General features: G+C 39.7%; 1 protein-coding gene across 3 annotated transcripts in view; it reads left to right on the top strand.

Moving 5' to 3' along the window:
- Ophn1 (oligophrenin 1) overlaps positions 1–22431 on the top strand; it is a 272487-nt gene that overhangs the window by 118515 nt on the left and 131541 nt on the right. For all 3 annotated transcript variants that reach the window (XM_090326862.1, XM_090326864.1, XM_090326863.1), the window contains exons 6-8: positions 11396–11497; positions 17727–17837; positions 20845–20949. In XM_090326862.1, the coding sequence (XP_090182988.1) occupies positions 11396–11497; positions 17727–17837; positions 20845–20949 (318 nt within the window). The remainder of the gene's footprint in view (positions 1–11395; positions 11498–17726; positions 17838–20844; positions 20950–22431) is intronic.

The following is a 22431-nucleotide window of genomic DNA, read 5'->3' on the forward strand; positions in this document are numbered from 1 at the left end:
ATGGTGTTAATGTTTGCTTTTGGGGCCAAATTAACATAGAAAAGACTGAACTTTAAGTTGAGGAAGTCCATGCTACATCAAATAGCATTTCAGTGCTCTGCGATGGCAGGGAGAACTAGTAGCCGTGCTGTCCCTGGAGATCTTTCCAAGCTGCATTTGTCACTGTGTGATAACACAAGCCCAGTGATTCCCGGAAGCTGCACACTGGGCTGGATGTGACTCATGACCTCTTCTAACTGCAGGATTCTATCCACGCATGTGTATTTCTTATTTGTGGCATTTTCACATAGTGTTCTTTTCATGTCAGCAATCCAGATAATTGTTCGTTTAAGTCTTGAAATTACTTTTTGATGAGAGGGCATTTCAGTGTATCCCTACTTTATACAAAGAAACACAAAGTCAAACCAAGAACCATCACAGAAGAAACCTAAGATCCAGGCAGCCTATAGAACTTTTGCCCAGCATGCATTAGAAGGAGTAGAACTTGGACTGAACACAAGTAGTTGGGTTCCATGGGCTCATCTCACAATGCAGTAGTACATGAAGTCATCTGAGCACTATCTCAGTTCATAGACATTAGAATTAAACTGAAACATTGCACTGTTAACTAATTCTGTGTCATGGAGTAAATGATTTCACCTGGAGGAGTCATGTGAAATAATTTTGTAAAATGTGCATCATACTCATACCTACTGCACAGAGTGGAGATGAAGATTAAATGAGATCATGTGTCACACAAGCTTAGTACCAGGGCACAATTTCCATTTCTGTGAAATAGTTCTATTGGAATTTAAAATAGCTTCCTAGTTGAGTACTGGTGAGTTCTTATAATCCTAGCTACTAAGGAGGTTAAGATCTAAGAACTGTGATTCAAAGCCATACTTGGGCAAGAAAGTCCCTGAGACTATCTCTAGTTAACCAGCAAAAAGCTGGAAATGGAGCGGTGGTTTAGTGGTAGAGTGCCAAGCTTGAGTAAAAAACCTAAAGGACAGTGCTCAGTCCCTGAGTTCAAACCCCATTACACACACACACACACACACACACACACACACACACCCCAAGTGTTCTGTTTTTGTTTTTCCTTTTGTTTTGGTGGGTTATGGGGCTTGAAGTTAAGGCCTGGGGATTGACCCTAAGATCTTTTGCTCAAGGCTGGTGCTCTACCACTTTGAGTCACAGTTATACTTCCAGTTTTTTTCAGTGGTTAATTGGAGATAAGAGTCTCATAGACTTTCCTACCTGGACTGCTTTCCAATCATGATCTTCATATCTCAGCCTCCTGGTAAATTGGCTCAAGGCTCGTATTCTGTGTAAGTTGGAGGTGATGTTAAACTTTATGGGGATCTTCTGATGTGTCAAATTTTTGAGTAGCTAGGATTATAGGCATAAACTTTATAGTGTTTATGAACACTAGATGAATTAACTTCTCTGATTTATTGTTGAGTGGGTTGCAGGATCATTTGCTTTGGCCTTCAAAATCTGACCAAAGAAAAAGAGCAATAAAGCAATATTACTTGAATTAGGGATGGAGAGCCAGTGACCTCACATGTCTTGGATTTTTGGACTATTGCTAAACAGTGCATCTCCCTTTTCCCTACATTTGACTTCATGCTGGTGGCAGGAAGTAGCTTACTGGTAAAATGCTTGCTTTGCATGTGTGAGTTCCTGGGTTCTAACCCCAACTCCTCTTCCACACCAAAACCATAAAAAGTACTGAATTTGAATTTTGTACATACTGTTATCTTCCATTAGAGTTTTCTAAATTGTTGTGGACTTTATCATCTCTTCTCTTTACATCCTAGTGAACAGTTAGTTAACTTTTGTCCAAGTGACCTTGCAAGGAAGGGACCATAGTATATTGCTTCAGGCTGAGGTTCCATTTCCTGATGACAGAGGCATCTCTTTTCTGCCCACACAGCTCATAACCTTGCCTGTACTTCAGACTGCACTCCTAAGGGACTGGGGCAAGTGGGTGGAGAGGTTATATAAGCATACATCTTCCTCCAAGTGGGAGGAGGAGAGAGAAAACAGCTGTCAGTTCCACAGCTGGCCTTGCCAGCCCAAGTGATTCCAGCGTCATTTGGTCAAAGAAAGAGCCTCCTCAGTACACAGAAGATGAGATTTGCTGAACCAGAACCAATTTCTTAAGCCTTTGGCAATTTGTGTTAATTTCCTCCAGCTAGGACAGAAGTTTTTTGGCTCTGGCTGTCTGGACATGATGTTCTCTAGGCATTTTATGTGGTCTTCATGTGCTCTCCCTCCACCTCTATTCAGCTGCTGATCTATATTCTCTGGGTCATATGCAAAACTCACAACCCTCAGACTTGTGGCGAGTTGCTCTTACCTTACTAACCATTTTTGATACATTAAATTAAAAGAAAGGGAAGAAGGAAAGAAAGAAAAAAGAAAAAGTAAGGAAGGAAGAGCTGGGCAATGGTGCTTATATATACTAGGTGCTACTAGGTACTACCAGCGAGTCTGAATATAGAGGAACAAAGCTTGAAGCCAGCCTGGGAAGGAAAGACCCTGAGACTCCAATTAACTATCCAGCAAAAATCCAGAAGTGGAGCTATGGCTCAAGTGGTAGAGCTCAACCCTTAAGCAGAAAAGCTAAAGATGGGGTCTAGGCCTTGAGTTCAAGCCCTAGGACAGCAGGGAAGGAAGGGAGGATGGAAGGAAGAAAGAAAGGAAAGATAGAAAGAAGGAATTTCCATAAGTACATTGTCCTTGATTAACTCTATAATCATCTTCATTACCACATTAGTTAACTCCAGTAATTGTTTTCACAACAAAAAGTAATATTGGGCTTTTGGGATACATCTGTTATCCTTACTGGACTTTGGGGGTCCTAAATACTAGTTCCAACGGCTTTCTCTTCTCTAGATTCCTCCTTAGTACTAAGTTCATGTCTCGCTATGCTTCCTTACCATTTTGGCACCTGGCACAGATAGAACGATCTGTGTGGATGAAATGTTGCATTATGTTTTAGAAATCATATTTTTTGTTGATCATGGTGCTTGAACTCTGAGCCGAGGTACTATCCCTGAGCTCTTCAGCTCAAGGCTAGTGCTCTACCACTTGAACCACAGCACTATTTCCAGTTTCCTGGTGGTTAAATGGAGACAAGAGTCTCATGGATTTTAGTGCTCGGGTTGGCTTCAAACCATGATCCTCAGATCTCAGCCTCCTGAATAGATAAGATCATAGATATGAGCCAATGGCTCCTGGATTAGAAATACTATTACAGAGTAAAATGGAAAAATCATAGTTTGCCTATAGTTTTAGTACTTTGAGAATTTGTTCTGAAACTTTCTGTAACAGTGCTAGCATATATAAACAGTCTGTGGTGATATTCTCATATAAAAATGATGCAATGCTCAGTACTGGTACCTCATGCCTGTAAGCCTAGCTACTGAAGAGGCTGAGATCTGCGAATTGCAGATTGAAGCCAGTCCTGGCAAGAAAGTCAGTGACACTCCTATTGCCAATTAACTGCCTGAGGACAGAAGTGGAACTGTGGCTCCAGTGGTAGAATGGCAGCCTTAAGTGAAAATGCCAAGTAAAGGGGTGAGACTCTGACTTAAAGCTCTACACAAAACAATGATACAGTGGCAATGTCTCCAGTTTTGTTTCTAGACAGTCTGTCCAGAATGTTCTACATTGATTACAAATACTAATTTAATTAATGTAATATGGATTATATATTATATTAATATAATGATTATAATGCATATAATTCTGTTTATAACAATTATCCCACCTTTCCTCCCTTCCTTTTATTCCATTTGTGCATTCATTTCCTTCCTAATGTTTTCGGTTCCTCTCATCTTCTGGCATATCACTCCTCATTTCCTCAGTACCCTGTCATATTTTCAAATCAAGTTGTGCAGAAATAAGTGACACACTATTCCTGCTGTCAGCAAACTCACAGTGGACACAAACAAATCGGATAGTTCATTGGGATTTTTACATAATACCAAGGGAGCACAGGAAGAAATCCAAATCTGGACTAGGATATGGGGCATTGAGGAAGATATAGACAAGATTCGTTGGAGATAGCAGAATACAGTATTGAAGGAGGAACTGGAGTTGGGCAAGGAGATTTAGTGTGGGTAAAGTTTGCTGAATGGTAAACATAGTGGCAACACATTTTATACTGAAATGCAAAATCTCTACTGTCTTTTGTGGAAAGGAATGGTAGAAAAAATACAAATGGACTTTTTTGTGGGTCATTGGGCTTGAACTCAGCCTGGGCACTGTCCCTGATCTCTTCAGCTCAAGGCTACTGCCCTACCCTTGAGCCAAGCCCAGTTTCCCGTTTTCTAGATGTTAATTGGAGATAAGAGTTTCAAGTCCTTTTGTGTCCTGGCTGGCTTTGAACCTTGATCCTCAGATCTCAGCCTCCTGAGTAGCTGTAGTCATGAGCCACTGTGCCTGGATTTTACAAATTGATTTTTTTTTTGTTCAGTACAATGTATGACTCATACAGTATGTTTGACAACCCAAACTGAAAACTACGTACCTATTAAAAACAAGCTAGTGCCAGGAGTTTGGCCTAGTGGTAGCATGCTTGCCTAGCATGCATGAAGACCTGGGTTTGATTCCTCGGTACCACATACATAGAAAAAAAGCCGAAAATGGTGCCAAAGCTCAAGTCGTAGAGCTCTAGCCTTGAGAAAGTCCAAGGACAGTGCTCAGGCCCTGAGCTTAAGCCCAGGGCTGGCAATAAAAAAAAAGAAATAAAAACAAGCTGATTTGTTATTGGAAAAATTCATTAGGCCCTTTGGAAATGACAAAGCCTTGATCTTGCTTGAAGCAACTGAACAAGATATGTATTATTAAATATTCAGGGCTCCTAGTGATGTGGGAGAGTATATCACATCATGGAGGTTAGGAATCAAAGCCACATTAGATATTTTTCCATATTAGAATTTTAAAACCTACTTAAAGATCAGCTAGAGCTATCATGATACTTTGAGTACCTAGAAATGTGATAGTCTATAAACTTACTATAAAATTACTGCAGTTTTGAACTCAGGACCTTTCATTTGAAAGGTAAATGCTCTACTATTTGAGCCATGACTCCCTGGCTTAATTCTATTTCAAATAGAGACTCTTTTACTTGGAGGGTCTGAACTATGATCCTCCTACTGTATGCCTCATGTATAGCTAGGATGACAAGTTTGTATTATATACCAGCTTGTTTGTTGATATGGGAAATTCCTAACTTTTTGCCTAAGCTGGCCTCAAAACCTGATCCCTTCCTCCACTTCCAGAGCAGCTCGGATGAAAAATGTGAGCCACCACGCTTGGCTAAAAGCTGATACTATATTTTCTCATATATTTAGAGTTGAGTCTTAGGTCTAGGTTCTTACTCTAGTCTCCGGTTATTTTGGCTCAAGAGACTACTGTGAAATCATTTGAATGCTTTGTGTCATTTGCCCTGTTACTTTGGGGTAACTGGTTAACCTATCTGCACCTTACTTGTGCCATTTGCACAAAAACTAACTTATGCCCAGGAAAGATGCCCTCTGAAATTTTAACACCAGCAAAACTGTGAATAAGAGAGAAGGAAAGACTTTTATGTTTATTCTTTGACACTTCTGAATAACTTGAACTTATTTTGAACATGTATTGCTTTCATGAATTTTAAGTTATAAATTTAAGAAAATGTAACATATCCAGACATAAAAATTGAATTATACTCATTAGAAAACCTGATTTGAAACCATTATTAATAGCATTTGAAAACAAAATGCGAAGTCTTAGAAGAATGAGTTGAAGTTAAGAAGATACAAAAAAAACATTGCAAACTCCAACTTTTTCTTATTTTATTGTTGCGGTGATATATAGAGGGTTTACCTTTACATTCATCAGGTAATGGGTACATTAGTTCTTGAACATTGATACCCCTTTCCATGGTTTTCTCCAACTTTCCCTCCCCCTACCCAAACATTTTCTTTCATAAAGTAAGTACATAGTTCTGTGAAGGTGGTTAAGATCAGCACTTTTTTTTTTCCCTTCTGCAAAGTAGCCGTGCTCATGTCCTTCAGCCAATTCTTCCATTCCTTAGTTCCTCATCTTTAATATCTGAACCTGAAGCACTGTAGCACAGTAAAAGCTGAGAGTTGGTGGGGGAGGTTGAGGGGTGGTTCTGGAAGGTTTGGTGGGAAAAGCAAGTGTTTGAAAAAGTGGTTTTATCAGGGGTAGAGGACTGCCTTCATACTGCTTGGCTATTAAATTTAATTAAGTTCTATGCTGTTCAGTACAAGTGGAAGTCCCAGTTTCTCCAAAGAAGTTGTAACAATGCTCATTTGTTGCAGACTCATGCTGACAATACACACTCTCAGCATCAAGCTGTGGAATGCACAGGGTCTGTGTATTCTCCTAGGAATTCCAAACTCACACTACAGTGTACGAACAACAGGCCAAAGCACCAGAAAAGGTCCAGCAAGGGTCACAGGTGGAAAAGGAAACTCCTCCTATGTGTTGTATGGCAATAGGCCGTCTGTGGGTGGCTGCCAGAAGGTTAGGTCAGAGCAGTGATCTTTGACCTTTAAGGACTATGTTTTTGGCCAAAGAATTTTTGTTGGATTATATGGTTCTGACTGTCCTTGTTATGATAGCTGAGGCTGATTTTGAACTCATGATCCAGTTGTTCAGCTTCCTAAGTTCGGGGCTTGTAGGCCTGCCTCATTACACTGGGTCGGAGTATTTTTTAAATTATTATTATTATTGAACCTAAAAAAGGAGAAAGTGACCCAATATGAACTGAGGCCTACATCTGGCAAAGCACTGAGAAAACTACTTCAAACCTATCATCTCATTTAGTGTTCCCAACCTTGAGAAACAGTATAAAAGAAAGGTTCAAATAAGGTGAACTAACTACTCCAAGATAATACAATAGACAAGTCTATCTGGTCCTATCTACAGAGGTAGACACAGGCCAGATAATCTTATGAGGACTAATGCTCAGGAGTATTTGCAATAATGAGGAAACTGTCAATAAAGTTCAGGAGGGCCTGTTGGTTATACTCTGGCTAAGATACAAGCACTGGATACAAGGATTTCACACATGGGTATGATAAGCCATTTCTCCGGGAGCTAAGTCATTTTTAAAATTTTTTTACTTAATTAATTTACTAGCTATGTCCTTTGCCATACAAAAGCTCTGCAGTTTAATGCAGTCCCACTTATCCAGCCTTTCTCTGATTTGTTGTGATTCTTGGTCCTTATTAAGAAAGTTTCGACCTGTGCCAAGGAGGCCTAGTGTATTTCCTATTCCTTCTTGTGAAGTTTTCATTGTGTCAGCTTTTACCTCCAGGTCTTTGATCCATTTGGAGTTAATTCTAGTGCAGGGTGACAAAGAAGGATCCAGCTTTAGTTTTCTACAGGTGCTTAACCAGTTCTGCCAGCACAACTTGTTGAAGAGGCTATCTTTCTTCCATTCTATTTTTTTGGCTCCCTTGTCAAAGATTAGGTGACCATAGATCTGTGGTTTAATATCTGGGTCCTCAGTTCTATTCCATTTGTCTTCAGGCCTGTTCTTGTGCCAGTACCAAGCTGTTTTGAGAATTATAGCTCTGTAATAGAGTCTAAAGTTTGGTATTGAAATTCAACCGGCGCTGTTCTTTCTGCTAAGAAGTGTTTTTGGTATACGGGGTCTTTTATTATTCCATATGAAATTTTGGATTGCCTCTTCTACTTCTTTAAAGAATGCCATTGGGATATTGATGGGTATTGCGTTGAATTTGTAGATAGCCCTTGGCAAGATTGTCATTTTCACAATGTTGATTCTTCCAATCCAGGAGCATGGGAGATTTTCCATTTCCTTAGTTCTGCTTTAATTTCCTTTTTTAGGGTTTTAAAGTTTTCATCAAAAAGGTCCTTTACATTCTTAGTTAAGCTAATTCCTAGGTACTTTATTTTCTTTGAGGCTATTGTGAAAGGAGTTGCTTTCCTGATTGTTGCCTCGTTCCTCTCACTGTCGGTGTAGAGGAAGGCAGTTGATTTTTGAGGGTTAATTTTATAGCCTGTTACCCTTCCAAAGTTTTGAATCAACTCAAGGAGCTTGGGAATAGAGTCGATAGGATTCTTTAAATACAGAATCATGTCGTCTGCAAAGTGGGATAGTTTTATTTCCTCTTTCCCTACTTGGATCCCCTTTATGCTTGCTTCTTGCTTTATTGCACTGGTTAGGAATTCTAATACTATGTTAAAGAGTAGTGGAGAGAGTGGGCATCCTTGTCTCGTTCCTGATTTTAGAGGGAATGCCTTTAGCTTTTCGCCATTAAGTATAATACTAGCTGTGGGTTTGTAATACACAGCCTTTATTATATTGAGGAATGTTCCATGGATTCCTAGATTCTCCAGAGCTTTTAACATCAAGGGGTGTTGGATCTTGTCAAATGCCTTTTCCGCATCTATTGTGACAATCATGTGATTTTTGTCCTTGCTCATGATGATGTGTTGAATTATATTAATTGATTTGCGTATGTTGAGCCAGCTTTGCCTCCCTGTGATGAATCCAGTTTGATCATAGTGTATAATTTTTTTGATGAGTTGTTGTAGACGGTTGGTCAGAATTTTGTTGAGAAGTTTTTCATCGATGTTCATCAAAGAAATAGGTCTATAGTTCTCTTTCTTTGATGAATCTCTGTCTGGTTTGGGGATGAGGGTTATACCGGCTTCATAGAATGAGTTTGGTAAAGAACCTTCATTTCCAATTTCGTTGAAGAGCTTGAGGAGTATTGGTGTGAGCTCTGCTTTGAAGACCTTATAGAATTCAGCTGTGAATCCATCTGGCCCTCGGCTTTTCTTAGGTGGAAGGTCTCTTATTGCCATTTCTATTTCAGTGCTTGAAATAGGCCTGTTTCGTTGGGATAGTTCTTGGTTCAGTGTGGGTATGTTAATATCAGCTAGGAATTCATCTATTTCTTCTAGATTCTCAAATTTGTTGGCGTAAAGGTTTGAGAAGTATTCCCTCATGATACTCTGGATCTTGGTAATTTCTGTCGTGATATTACCATTTTTGTCTGCGATTTTGTTTATTTTGGTATGCTCTCTTCTTTTTTTGGTAAGATTTGCTAAGGATTTGTCAATTTTGTGAATTCTTTCAAAGAACCAACTCCTTGTTTTGTTGATTCTTTCTATAAGATCTTCACCAACCATACAGCGGACAAAGGCCTCATTTCTAAATTATATCAACAGCTCAAGAAATTGAATCACTCCAAAACTAATCTCCAAAGTAACAAATATCCCATTAAAAAATGGGCCAAAGACTTAAAGAGAGTCTTCTCTGAAGAAGAAACAAAAATGTCCTATAGACACATGAAGAAATGCTCAACATTTCTGGTCATAAAAGAAATGCAAATCAAAACAATGTTAAGATTCCACCTCACTCCAGTTAGAATGGCCAGGATCAGGAAAACTTATAACAACAGATGCTGGAGGGGATGTGGCAAGGAGGGATCAGTACTATACTGTTGGTGGGAGTGCAAACTCGTTCAACCACTATGGAAAGCAGTATGGCAGTGCCTCAAAAGGCTAAACATAGAGCTCCCCAAGGACCCAGCAATTCCACTACTTGGCATTTACCCAACCACCCAGAAACAAGGACATACTAAACCCACTAGCACAACAATGTTCATTGCAGCACTATTCACCATAGCAAAGATATGGAACCAACCTAGATGTCCCTCAGTTGATGAGTGGATCAACAAGTTGTGGTATTTGTACACAATGGAATTCTATGCTGCTGTCAGAAAAAACGACAACGACCCATTTGTTAGGAAATGGAAAGACTTAGAAAAAATCATATTAAGTGAAGTAAGCCAGACTCAAAGGAACAGGCTCAAGGGTTTCCCTCATTTGTCATAACCAGTAGAAACATTGGGCTCTACTAGCAGAGATTTGCAATAGAGCAAAACCTTGATACATAAGGCCATATAGTATGAAGCTAATTGAAAAGACCTCCAGGATATTGAAACAAAAGCCATATAATGAATGATTGTTGTCCTTAATGTACTGTTATCTCTCATATCTTTTGCTGTCCCTTGGTTATATCATATTGTTACAGTATCTCACTTTGTTATCTGATACATTGGATATATTTGTATTTGGTTATTTGAAATTGGATAGGGAAGGGGGGAAAACCAAGATGGGGTTGGGGGGGAGGGTAATGGGGACCAAGACATGTGAAAGGGTATCAATGTATGTGAATTAATGCATCTTCTATCTGGCAAATATCATGTAACCCTTTTATTAATTACAATGAAAATATTAATTTTTTTCACTTAGTTTTTATTATTGGGATAATGTATAGAGGGGTTATAGTTACATTCATCAGGTAGTAGGTACATTACTTCTCACACATTGATACTCCTTCATGTTTTTGTCCCCATTTTCCTTGCAGGAGCTAAGTCATTTTAAAGACGCAAGTCCTCCAGAAACAGATAATGTTTTGTCAGTCAACTTCTCATGCATTTCCATTCATAAAGGAAAAGTTGTAAGATATAATTTAGACCATAAAATGTGTTCTTTCAGTTGGGTGCTGGTTGCTTACCCCTGTAATCCTAGGTACTTAGGAGGCTAAGATTTGAGGATCATGGCTCAAAGACAGTCCAGGCAGGAAAGTCCATGAGACGCTTATCTCCAATTATCACCAGAAAACTGGAAGGGGCACTGTGGATCAAAGTGATAGACTGCTAGCTTTGAGCTGAAGAGCTCAGGGACATTGAGCTCAGGCCTTGAGTTCAAGTTCCACCACTACTGCCACCACCACCACCACCAAACATTTATCGTCTCACTGTGTATAATTCAGTGGGCATATTTGGAAAATTGTGAAGTTTCCTTACCAACTCCTAAATATTTCCAGTATCTCTAAAAAGCAATCCCATTCACATTAGCACTTCAATTCAAGCAGCCATACTCACTTTGTTTTTTGTCTATACTGGTTCTGAAGCTGGAACCCAGGGCCTGAGCACTGTCAATTACCTCTTGTTCAAGAGTGGAGCTCTGTCATTCGAATTATAGCTCCACTTGGCTTAGTTCACTCTAGTGAGCCTTCTTTCCTTAAAAAAAATTACAATCAATAATGAACATATGAGAGGAGTTTGCTGCGAAGCCATTTGAAAAGACTCATATTTAAGCAGTGGCTCTCAGGAGTTTTGTGTTCATTGTTAGGTAGAATAATTTGGGGTTATGTTTGAGGAAAGTAGAATTACTGAGAGCTATGTAAAAAACCATTTGGGATGAATTTATTGTGTGTTTTTTTTTTCATTCCATGAGTCAAAGGATTTGACCATATGAAATTTGTGTCTCATTCTTTTTTCTTTCTTAGTTCTGAGAATGAAAATCATGAATACTTAATCTACACCTTCTCTTGTACATGTAGGAGCGGAAAAAGAAATTTGAAAAAGATGGTGACAGGTTTTATTCTTTGCTCGATCGTCACTTACATCTGTCATCCAAAAAGAAAGAATCTCAGTTGCAAGAGGTACGTTCACAAAGCCTGTCCCTCCCTTGTCTTACTTCCTAGCTGGTGTGCTAGAAACCAGAAACTTGGCAATTTTTTTCTTGCAAGCCTTTCCCCTTGTTCTGGCTCAGAATGGGAGCTTGTGCCAAATAAAGCCTGGTACATTGCTGGGTGCCGGTGGCTCATGCCTATAATCCTAGCTACTCAAGAGTCTGAGATCTGAGGATCAAGGTTTGAAGTCACCCTGGGCAGAAAAGTCCCCATGAGACTCTTATCTCCATTTAACCACTCACAAACTGGAAGTGGAGCTATAAGTCAAAGGGGTAGAGTACTAGCCTTGAATAAAAGAGTTCAGGCCCTAAGTTCAAGACCCATAACCGACAAAAGAAGTGCCCGTGACACAGGCTTTCAGATCCTGATGCAGTTCCTGTACAACTCCCCAGGTGACTTTGGATAAAATATTTCACTCTGGGCTTCAGTGTTCCCATGTGAAAGAGGAGAGTGAGTGGCATGTAATGATCTCCAAGGTCTCTTTCAATTCCAAGTCTGACTCCAGATTCCACATAAGGCTGAAGTTAAATTAGAGCTATCCTGGATAGATCAGTGGGTCACAGTTTACCTGAACTGCTATTAGGTGAGTCACTTGCTAATCACTCTGCTGGGTACCACAGGACAAAATACAGAGTAACATAAGCTTCCTGGGCCTTTTCAGCTTCCATTAGGAATACTAAGATGAGTATATTGGTGGCTTTCACTTGTATGTGTACCAGGTATGTGTATATGGTAGTCTTGTGCAGTAGGAGAAATAAATACTTGGATGTGTGGATCATCTTTATGGAAGAAAATTGTTCTTCTAATTGAACATGATCATTCAAAGATAAGGTGCAGCCTGGTGCTAGTGGCTTACGCCTGTAATCCTATCTACTCAGGAAACTGAGATCTGAGGATTGTGGTTGAAAACTAGCCTGCCTAGGAAGGTCTATGAGACTTTCATGCCTAGTTAAATAGTGAAAAGCTGGAAGTAGAAATGTGGCTCAAGTAGAGTGTCAGCCTTCAGAGAAAAAAACTAAGTGTGAGTATGAGGCCCTGAGTTCAAGTTCTCCAGTACCGGTATATGTATATGTGTAGGTCTGTTTTCAACCACAGTCCCCAAATCTCAGTTTTCTGAGTAGCTAGGATTACAGGAATGCACGCACGCACACGTGCATGCATACATGCATGCATACGCACACATGTACACACACACACACACACACAGTTTGGAGAATGAAATGAAATACCAAAGGATGTATCATACACATGTGCTATAGAGTTTGTCATGGCTTGAGACTGTCTTGCAAAAGTTCATGTGCTTTTTATTTGGTCCCAATGGGGCAGTGTTCAGGAGAAGTTCTAAGAGATGGGGTCTAGTGGAAGGTTACTAGGTCATTGTTTTCTGGAAATGCCAGTTAATTTCCATAGGAGCACATTCTTACCAAAACAATGAGCCTGGCCTTTCTTGATTTCCTTTTGCTCCTCTTTCCACGTGATCACTCGCTTCTGAATGAAAGTTTCTTTCTGTTTCTGTGTCATGTTGTGACCCAGCCTTCACCACAAGCCTCATACAGGTGGAGTCATGTGATCCCAGTCTCTCTAACTGTGACATAAACCTCTTTTCTTTATGAAGTATCTGGTAACAGCATTTTGTTACAATAACAAAAAAGAGACCCCGCAAAGGTTCTCATAAATCATCTTGTTTGAGGGCACACAAATTGTGGCAGAACAGGAAATCATCTCCTGAGACTCGGTTTAGTGAGTGTCACTCCTGAGGTGAGCGAAGGTGACTCATTAAGAGCCCCAGTGATTGGCAGTGAGCACTGAAACAGAGAAGATTGACTAGAATGAAGACTCCGCATTTCTTTCCACTATTTTTCTTTTGCTTGCTTTTTTCCCTTTTATTTCCCCCATCTATTCTGAATCACAGTTCCTGTGGAGAAAACAAAGAGTTAACCTAACAGGCTGGAGACTGCTGTGCTTAGAAATGCCTGTTAGAACATTAGCCTCTGGCTGGCATCTGGGAACCTGACTGGTGAACAGTTCCCTACACTGATTGAAAAATTTCCCTAAATAGCTAGAGTGGCTCACTGTGCTCAGTGCCTGGATGAACAATGTAGCTTTTCTTCGGGCAGTCCAGAACTTTGGTACATGCTGGCAGAGGTACCTGTGGAACCAGACCCCAGTAAAAACCTAGGAGCCAAATGAGTGCCTAGTGACTCAAGCTACAGCTGAACCTTAAAACTTAAGGATCTTAGTGCCAGACTACATGTATAGAAAAGTCTGTGATACTTGATCATCTCCAATTAACCAGCAAAATGCTGGGATGGAGGCATGGATCAAGTCATAGAGCACCAGCCAAGAAAAAAAAAGGCAAGTGAAAGTATAAGGCTCTGAGTTTCAACCCTGGTACTGGAACAACAAAATCCTCCTAAGCCTATAAAACAACGTCTCCACGAAGATCCTAAGGGCTCTATAATCTAGCAAATTTCCCTGGTACATGTAGCCTTAGAAAAAGAAACTTATAAGTGTCCCATGATAGCACTTAGTAATGTCTCGTAGAAGCTTAGTTTCTACCTGGTTTTCTCTTGATAGCCCCCATGCACTTTTTCTCTTTGCTGAATTTTCTTTGTGACCTGACATTGGTTATATCCTGTTAGTAAGTCCTCAAGATGGCCAACTTCTTTAAGTCTTCCTAGTGAATTCCCAAACTTATGGATTCTCCATAGCCCAAAGTTTTAGAGGCTTTTGTTAGAAAGTTCTAGCAATTTGGTGATGTGAGTAGATATCCTTGATGACATCCTTGATAAGAAAGACTGCAGGTTTTGTGTTGTTTTAAAAATGATCTGGGGAAGTTTGAATCAATTATTTTATTTTTATTTTACTCATTCATTTATTTATTCATTTTTGTGACAGTACTAGGGCTTGAACTAAGGGCCTCAGTCCATTTTTGTTCAAGGTAGCACTCAACCACTTGAGCCACATTCCACTTTGTAGCCATAGCTCCACTTTTTGCTTTCTGATGTTTAGTTGTAAATAAGAATCTCATGGACTTTTTTGGATAGGCCAGCTTTGAACTATAATTCTCGGATTTCAACCTCTTGGGTAGTTAGGATTACAGAAACCCAGGTTAATTTTTTTTTAGATCAAGAGATCATAATTATAGAGCCATTTGATATTTATAGAAAACTCGATGGAAAGTAGAGATAAGGTACTAGGTGTCTACCATACACTTCGCTGTTATTCTGGCTTTAGTGTGGTGCATTTGTTACAGTTGATGAGCCAGACAATTGAACACTGTGGCTTTTGACTCATGTGTGACGTAGGAATTTGGCATCATAATCTCTCACACAATGTTCACTACTTAAAAAAGAAACCTGACAAGCCAGATGCCAATGGCTCATAGCTTTAATCCTAGCTATTCAGGAGACAGAGATCTGAGGATCATTGTTCAAAGCCAGTCTGGACACAAAAGTCCTTGAGATTCTTCTCTCCAGAAAAATGAAAGTGGAACTGTGGCTCAAAGTGATAAAGTGCTAGCCTTGAGCTCAAGAGCTCAGGGACAGTGCCCAGGCCCAGAGTTCAAGCCCCACAACTCACAAAACAAAGCAAAACAAGACACTCTAACCATAACCCAACAAACAACAACAACAACAAAAACACGCAACACCTAATTGTCATTTATCAATTTGTTTATTCATCCATCTGTTGTAAGGTATTTGGGATTTTTCTGAAGCTTGACATATGCTTCACAGGTTTTGGTGTATTTAACTTGGATACATACTAAAGGGCACTATTGCTAAATTGTGTGGGAAGGGTATGTTTAGTTTTGTAAGAGCCTGTCTCCCAAAGACACCGTTTTTTTCCCCTAAATTAAATGTACACCACAATTCATCATTGAATTCATCACCAATTCAAATGATCTAATTAGATTGATTGTGTGAGTTGTGACAGATTGAGTCTTTCAAGGTATATGTGCATTTCATTTAGGTTATCCAATCTGTGGGCATAGAGATGTTCACAATATTCTGTTGTCATTCCTTTAATGTACATGGGATCAACAGTTATGGTCTCTCTTGCATTTCTGTAGTTTTGAATTTCAGAGCTGGGGACTGAACCCTAGGCTTTGCACATGCCAGGCAAATATCCTAACAGTGAGCTCTACCTCTAGCCACTTTCATTCCTGATGTCATTTTTATCTTCACTCTCTCCTTAGTTACCATGAATAAATTCCTGTCTTTTGGTCTGCTTACTTTGTGTATAACTTGTTCTTCCTTTTCTGATTTCCTAAGGTAAAAAACTGGATCACTAATAGTAGATATTTCTTCTATTCGAACTCACGCATTTATTTCTATGTATTTTCTTCTAAGAATTATTTTAGCTATAACTCGTAAATATTTAGTATCTATTTTCACTTAATTCAAAACATTTAAAATTTTTCTTGAAAGACCTCACATGGCATATGCTATTTTTTTAATTTTGTCGGTTGCAGGACTTGAACTCTGGGCCTGGGCATTGTCCCTTAACTCTTCAGCTCAAGGCTACTGCCCTACCCCTGGAGCCATAGCGCCACTTCTGGTTTTCTGGTTGTTAATTGAAGATAAGTGTCTCAGGGACTTTAGTGCCTGGGCTGGCTTTGAACCACAGTCCTCAGATCTCAGCCTCCTGAGTAGCTAGGATTATAGGCGTCAGCCACTGAACCTGGATGCATATATATTATTTTAATCTCTAATTATTTGGAGGAAACTAGCATCTTTATAAACATGATTTATTTATGTATTTATTTATTAGTTACTTATTTTTGTACCAGTCCTGGGGCTTGAACTTGGGGCCTGGGTGCTATTCCTGAACATTTTTCCTCAAAGCGAGTGATCTAACACTAGAGCCATGAGCTACCAGATTTTTGCTAATTGTGTTCTCTTGTCATTCATCTGTGGTTCAAGAGCATATCTTCTAAGTTTGTTTTTGTGTATTTCATTTCTCATTATATGGTTGGTCTGTATTTCTAGTTTCTCTGTGACCTTGAAACAATATGTACTCTGCTATTGTTGGGTGTCTCTTACTACCAGTCCATTAAAGGCATCTGTGTTACAGTAATTAAGATTTCTATCAGTTCTTTTGGCTCCTTTGAATTTTCATCTGTCTTCTAATATTACACTGCTTTTTCCAGTAGATCCCTTATCATGTTAATCATAATTAATGCTCTTATTAAACTACAGCCCATGCATTATCCAAGTTTATTCCTGTTGTTCATTGTTTCAGAGTGTTTGCTTTGCCTTTCTTGTTGAAAGCCAGAGATGATGTCAGGTAAACATAATATAAGTAAACAGGTGCATAGGGTAAAGTTTTGTGTGTATCTGACTGCTAGTTTGCTCTACTTGTGGTTGTCAGAGGTGAAACTGTTGTGATACCTTGTTTTATTCTTTGGGGTTTCCTTGGAGACTTCTTAAATAGATTGTAGTTCTTCAGTACATTTTGCAATTATTTCATTGTACTGGCTGTGTATTTATTTCGATTTGTGTTGGTTATATAGCAGGTTTAGCTCCTGGATTTCAGTCCTGGGGTGCTATGTTAGTCTTCTCTGTGGTCACTTGTATGTGGGTTTTAACATTTTAAAATTGTTATAATAAAGGTGATATGGAGAGGAGTTGCAGTTACATAAGTTAGTAAAGACTACATTTCATTTGGACAATAACACCCCTTCCCTTGTTCATTTGTCTCTGAGAAGAGCTGGTTTTCCATATTTTCAGTGTTTTTTTCCCCAAGGTTGGATGTGATGACTTCCAAGCCTCATGCATTTTGTACTCAAACTGGAACCCTGGGGCTAGTTGTATTCTATCTCTTCATCCCACATTCTCTCTCTGTGCAAGCAAGGAACAAGGTGACTAAGAACTACTTTTTTGTGTGCAATTCCCGGGGCTTGAACTCAGGGCCTGTTGTTGTCCCTGAACTTTTTTTGTGTAAGGCTGGCACTCTACCATTTAAGCCATACTTCTACTTCTGTCTTTTGGTGGATAATTGGAGATAAGAGTCTTACAGATTTTCCTACCTAGGCTGGCTTTGAGCCATGATTCTCAGATGTTAGCCTTCTGATTAGTTAGGATTATAGGATGAGCCACTAGCACTCAGTGCGAGTTCTCAACCCCTGTGGATCCCTAAGCACTCTTTCAGAAACAATGGTTCCATTTTTTTTACATGTGTAACCCCTTTTCTATAGGCAGATCTCCAGGTGGATAAAGAAAGACACAATTTCTTCGAGTCTTCCCTTGATTATGTCTATCAAATCCAGGAAGTCCAGGAGTCCAAGAAGTTCAATATCGTGGAGCCAGTAAGTTCTTTCTGTTTATGAATGTTACAGAAGTGTTTCACAGACAGAAGACTATAAATGTGGAGAACTTTCATCATACAATTTCGATCTTGGAGCTGGGAGTTTGGCCTAGAGGTAGAATGCTTGCCTAGCATGCACGAAGACCAGGGTTCGATTCCTTGGTACCACATACATAGAAAAAAGCTGGAATGGGGCCGGGAGTTTAGCCTAGTGGTTAAAGTGCTTGCCTAGCATGCATGAAGACCTGGGTTCGATTCCTCGGTACCACATACATAGAGAAAAGCTGGAAGTGGTGCTGAGGCTCAAGTGGTAGAGCTCTAGCCTTGAGAAAGTCCAAGGACAGTGCTCAGGCCCTGAGTTCAAGCCCAGGACTGGGAAAAAAAAGAAAAAAGCTGAAAGTGGTGCTGTAGCTCAAGTGGTAGAGCTTTAGCTTTGAGAAAGCCCACGTAGAGTGCTTAGTCCCTGAGTTCAAGCCCCAGGACTGGCAAAAAAAATTGGATCTCAAAAAAATGGAAACTGAAGTGTGCAAACGAGCTGGTCGCTGATGGCTCATTCCTGTTTTCCTAGCTGTTCAGGAGGGTGAGATTTGAGGACTGCAGTTCAAAGCCAGTCCAGACACTAAAGTCCATGAGACTCTTATCTCCAATTAACCACCAGAAAACAGGAAGGGGCGCTATGGCTCAACAGATAGAGTTCAAGGAGTAGAACGCTAGCCTTGTGCTGAAGAGTTAGGGGCAACACCCAGGCCCCCCAGAGTTCAAGTCCCACGACTGACACCCCCCCCACACACATAAAAGAGTGCAAATGTCGGTCATACTACCTTGTATGATTCATTCACTAATACATTCCCTCCATCTCCCTCTCTTTTTCTCACCTGCCACCCCCTTCAGATATCCCATTTTTGCTCAGGGACTGTATTCTTTTGCTTTACTTTTCTCTCCCCTGACTTCCCTTCCTTCATGTCTAGTACTACTGTGGGACACCTTGTTCCTTTTTCTTACTCTCATATTTCTAGAGAGTTTTGAGCAGCAATTATCACATAGCAGAGCCTCAAGTCTCTCACTCTCCAGAGACTCTCATTGCACAATTTTTGTTTCTCCATTTTTTTTGTCGTTGTGGGGTTTGAAATCTGAGCCTGGGCATTGTCCTTGAGCTCTTCTGCTCAAGGCTATGACCCTACTCCTTGTTCCCACAATATCACTTCTGGTTTTCTGGTGGTTAATTGGAGATAAGTGTCTCATGGGCTTATTGCCTGGGCTAGCTTTGAATCACAATCTCAGATCTCAGCCTCCTGAGTAGCTAGGATTACAGGCATGAGCTACCGCACCCAGTTATTTCTCCATTTTTTGAGCCATACCCCCATCCTATTTTACATTCACGTGCATGGTGCACGCACACCAATATCGGGACTTGAAGTCAAGACCTTTCATTATCCCTTAGCTTTGTCACTTAAGACTGGCATTCTGTCATTTGAGCTACAGCTCAACTTATCCCTTTATGCTGGTTTACTGTAGATAAGAGCCTCTCAGATTTGTTTTCTTGGGTGTACTTCAAATTCGGATTTGTAGTAAAGAATGATAGGACTAGAGATATATTTCAGAGGTTAAAGTAGAAGTTAATGATGGATTGGATTGAAATGTCTAAAATGTTTTGAAATGAAAGCCGTGATGATTCTTTAGTTTCTGACTGATATTTCCTTAGATGGAGATGCTTGGAGAGAACTAAGAATGGTGTGTGTGTGTGTGTGTGTGTGTGTGTGTGTGTGTGTGTGTGTGTGTAGCTGTGCCATATAGGTGTTATAAATGCACGTTTTTAGTATCCTATGCTTATGCATGTTTGTGAGTACAGACAAGACTAGGTATTTTACATATTGGCTTGCTAAGGATGGAGCATACTGGGTACTGGTGACTCACACCTGTAATATTAGCTACTCAAGAGGCTGAGATCTGACAACTGAAGTTTGAAGCCAGCCCAAGCAGGAAAATCCATGAGCCCTTACCTCCAACTAACCACCAAAAACCAGAAGTGGAGCTGTGACTCACATGTTAGAGTACCAACCTTGAGAAGGCACCCAAGCCATGAGTTCAAGCCCCATTAGTGGCACAAATTAATATTTATAATTTGATAGAGAAAAGAATATTTTCTTTTGCTTTTATTTGTGTATGTCTATTTGGTTTTTAAGGAGATTGACTGCTTTGAACATGTAAACATTTTGTTGTTGATAATTACTTTTTTCTGTAACCTATGAAATGATTTGAAATGGGTCAGTATCCTTTGATTGAGATGCTTGCAGTCTTCATAGGTAGATCCTTCTTCATCCATCTCTCTACCTGCTTATCCACTCACTCTGCAAATATTTTTTTTATCATGCACCATGTGTTAGTCTTAAGAATATTCAATTCACAAACATATTTTCCCCAAAATGTTTTGAGTTTTAGATCTTTTTTATTATTTGGGAATTTATTTGTAATATTTGAGAATAATAAACTATTTGTAGATGGGAACCAGTCTAAAGATAAAATTCATTTAAGTTTTATCTACACTTTATATACTGGGCCTGAGGGTAATTTTGTACAGTATTTCTATCGTGTCTCTATTTTGATGGAGACCTGCCACATGAAATCATGTATAGAAATTTTTATTTGTGGAGACATGTGACTACCTAAAAAGAATCAGATTTTGGATCTTTTCAAATTTTCTGATTTTTGAATTAGAGAGGTTGAACGGATAGAGGGAAAAGATAGAGTCACATGTTATCTCAGTTAGGAATGGCTTTCTATATGATCTGAACAAAATTTGGATGAATGAACTTATTTATTTCCTGAAACAGAGGTCAGGGTAAATATTGAAGCTAGTATGAGAATAGATACTTATAAATCCTCTTGTGGTCACATGGCACCTAACACTGTCTTGTCCAATACTGTGCAGTTTCTTCTGAGTACATGCTTTCTTATTTGACTAATTAGAATTTCCTGGTGATAAACACATTCTTTTGTGCTTCCCTCAGGTCCTGGCCTTTCTTCATAGCCTCTTCATTTCCAACAGCTTGACGGTGGAACTCACCCAGGATTTCCTCCCATATAAGCAGCAGCTTCAGCTCAGTTTGCAGAACGTGAGTTGCCTGTGGGTTTGTATGCCTGTCTTGCCAATTGGATTTTAGCTTTAGTGGTGTTATCCTTGGAATTCTTCAGGTTTTTCTTTGCAAAAATTTGTAGGCAATTTGTTAGGACGTATGGAAAGAGAGCACAAATATTTGAGTGTGCTGTATTCCTTGAGCTCTTCCATATTCAAATTTATCCTGCCTTTTAGTCTGACTGCCATTTCATTCTTTTTTTTTTGCCTGCCCTATGGCTTGAACTCAGGGCCTGGGCACTGCCCTTGAGTTTCTTTTGCTCAAGACTATCATTTTACCACATGAGCCACAGAACCACTTGTGGCTTTTTCTTTATATGTGGTACTGAGGAATCAAACACAGAGTTTCATGCATGCTAGGCAAGCAGTCTATCACTAAGCCACATTCCCAGCACCAAGCCTTGCTTAGTATTAATTGCATTCAATTTTAGGTTTATTAAACATAAATCTTAAACTTCCTCCTTCGTCAATCTAGACATTTTTATCTTAGCATTTTGTTACTTTCTTTTGCCAGTCCTGGGGCTTGAACTCAGAGCCTGGGCACTGTCCTTGGACACTTTTGTTCAAGCTAGTGCTCTGCCACTTGAGTCACAGAGTTACTTCCAGCTTTTTCTGAGTATGTGGTACCGAGGAATTGAACCCAGGGCTTTGTTCATACTAGGTGAGTACTCTACCACTAGGCTACACTCCTGGCCCTTGTTATTGATTTGAATGTACCATTAATCATTTGTTCCTTTCATATTACTTATTACTAGAGTTAAATCAATGGATTTTTTTGGTTGTTTTTACTGATGATGTTGGTTGTTGTGGGGCTTGAACTCCTGGTACTTCGACATTGTCCTTGAGCTTTTTCGCTCAGGGCTAGCACTCTATCACTTTGAGCCACACTGCCACTTCTGGTTTTCTGGTGGTTAATTGGAGATGAGAGTCTCATCGACTCTGTGCTGGCCTTCAATGACGATCCTCAGATTTCAGCCTCCTGAGTAGCTAGGATTATAGGTGTGAGCCACTGGCACCCACCATGAATGACTTTTTAAAGGACTTGTCTACCTTCTTTTTCATTTTGGTTGTTTTTGCAATTGTATTTACTTAGAGGCTACTGGTTTGGGTTCAGGGACTCACACCTGTCAGACAGGTGCTGTACCAGTTGAGGGATGTCCTCATTCTTAGCTTTTTGTGTTTAATTGGTATAAGAGTCTCATGGACTTTTTGGCCTACACTGTCTTTGAACCTTGATCCTCAGCCTCCTGTATATCTAGACTTACAAGTTTGAGCCATTGTTGCTTGGCTTTATGCCTGTTTGCAAACTGAACACTTTATTTTGTTCTAGTGATTTGAATTCGATCTAAGATAAAGTAAATAGTCGTTGTATTTGAGGAAATGCTTAGAAGTTGCCATAATAATATTATCTTTTAGTAACCTTCTCCACAATCTCCCTTATAAAGCAAGGGTCATCCTGGTT

Source organism: Megascapheus bottae, chromosome X, assembly GCF_031878675.1.
Source record: "Megascapheus bottae isolate mThoBot1 chromosome X, mThoBot2.hap1, whole genome shotgun sequence".
Lineage (NCBI taxonomy): Eukaryota > Metazoa > Chordata > Mammalia > Rodentia > Geomyidae > Megascapheus > Megascapheus bottae.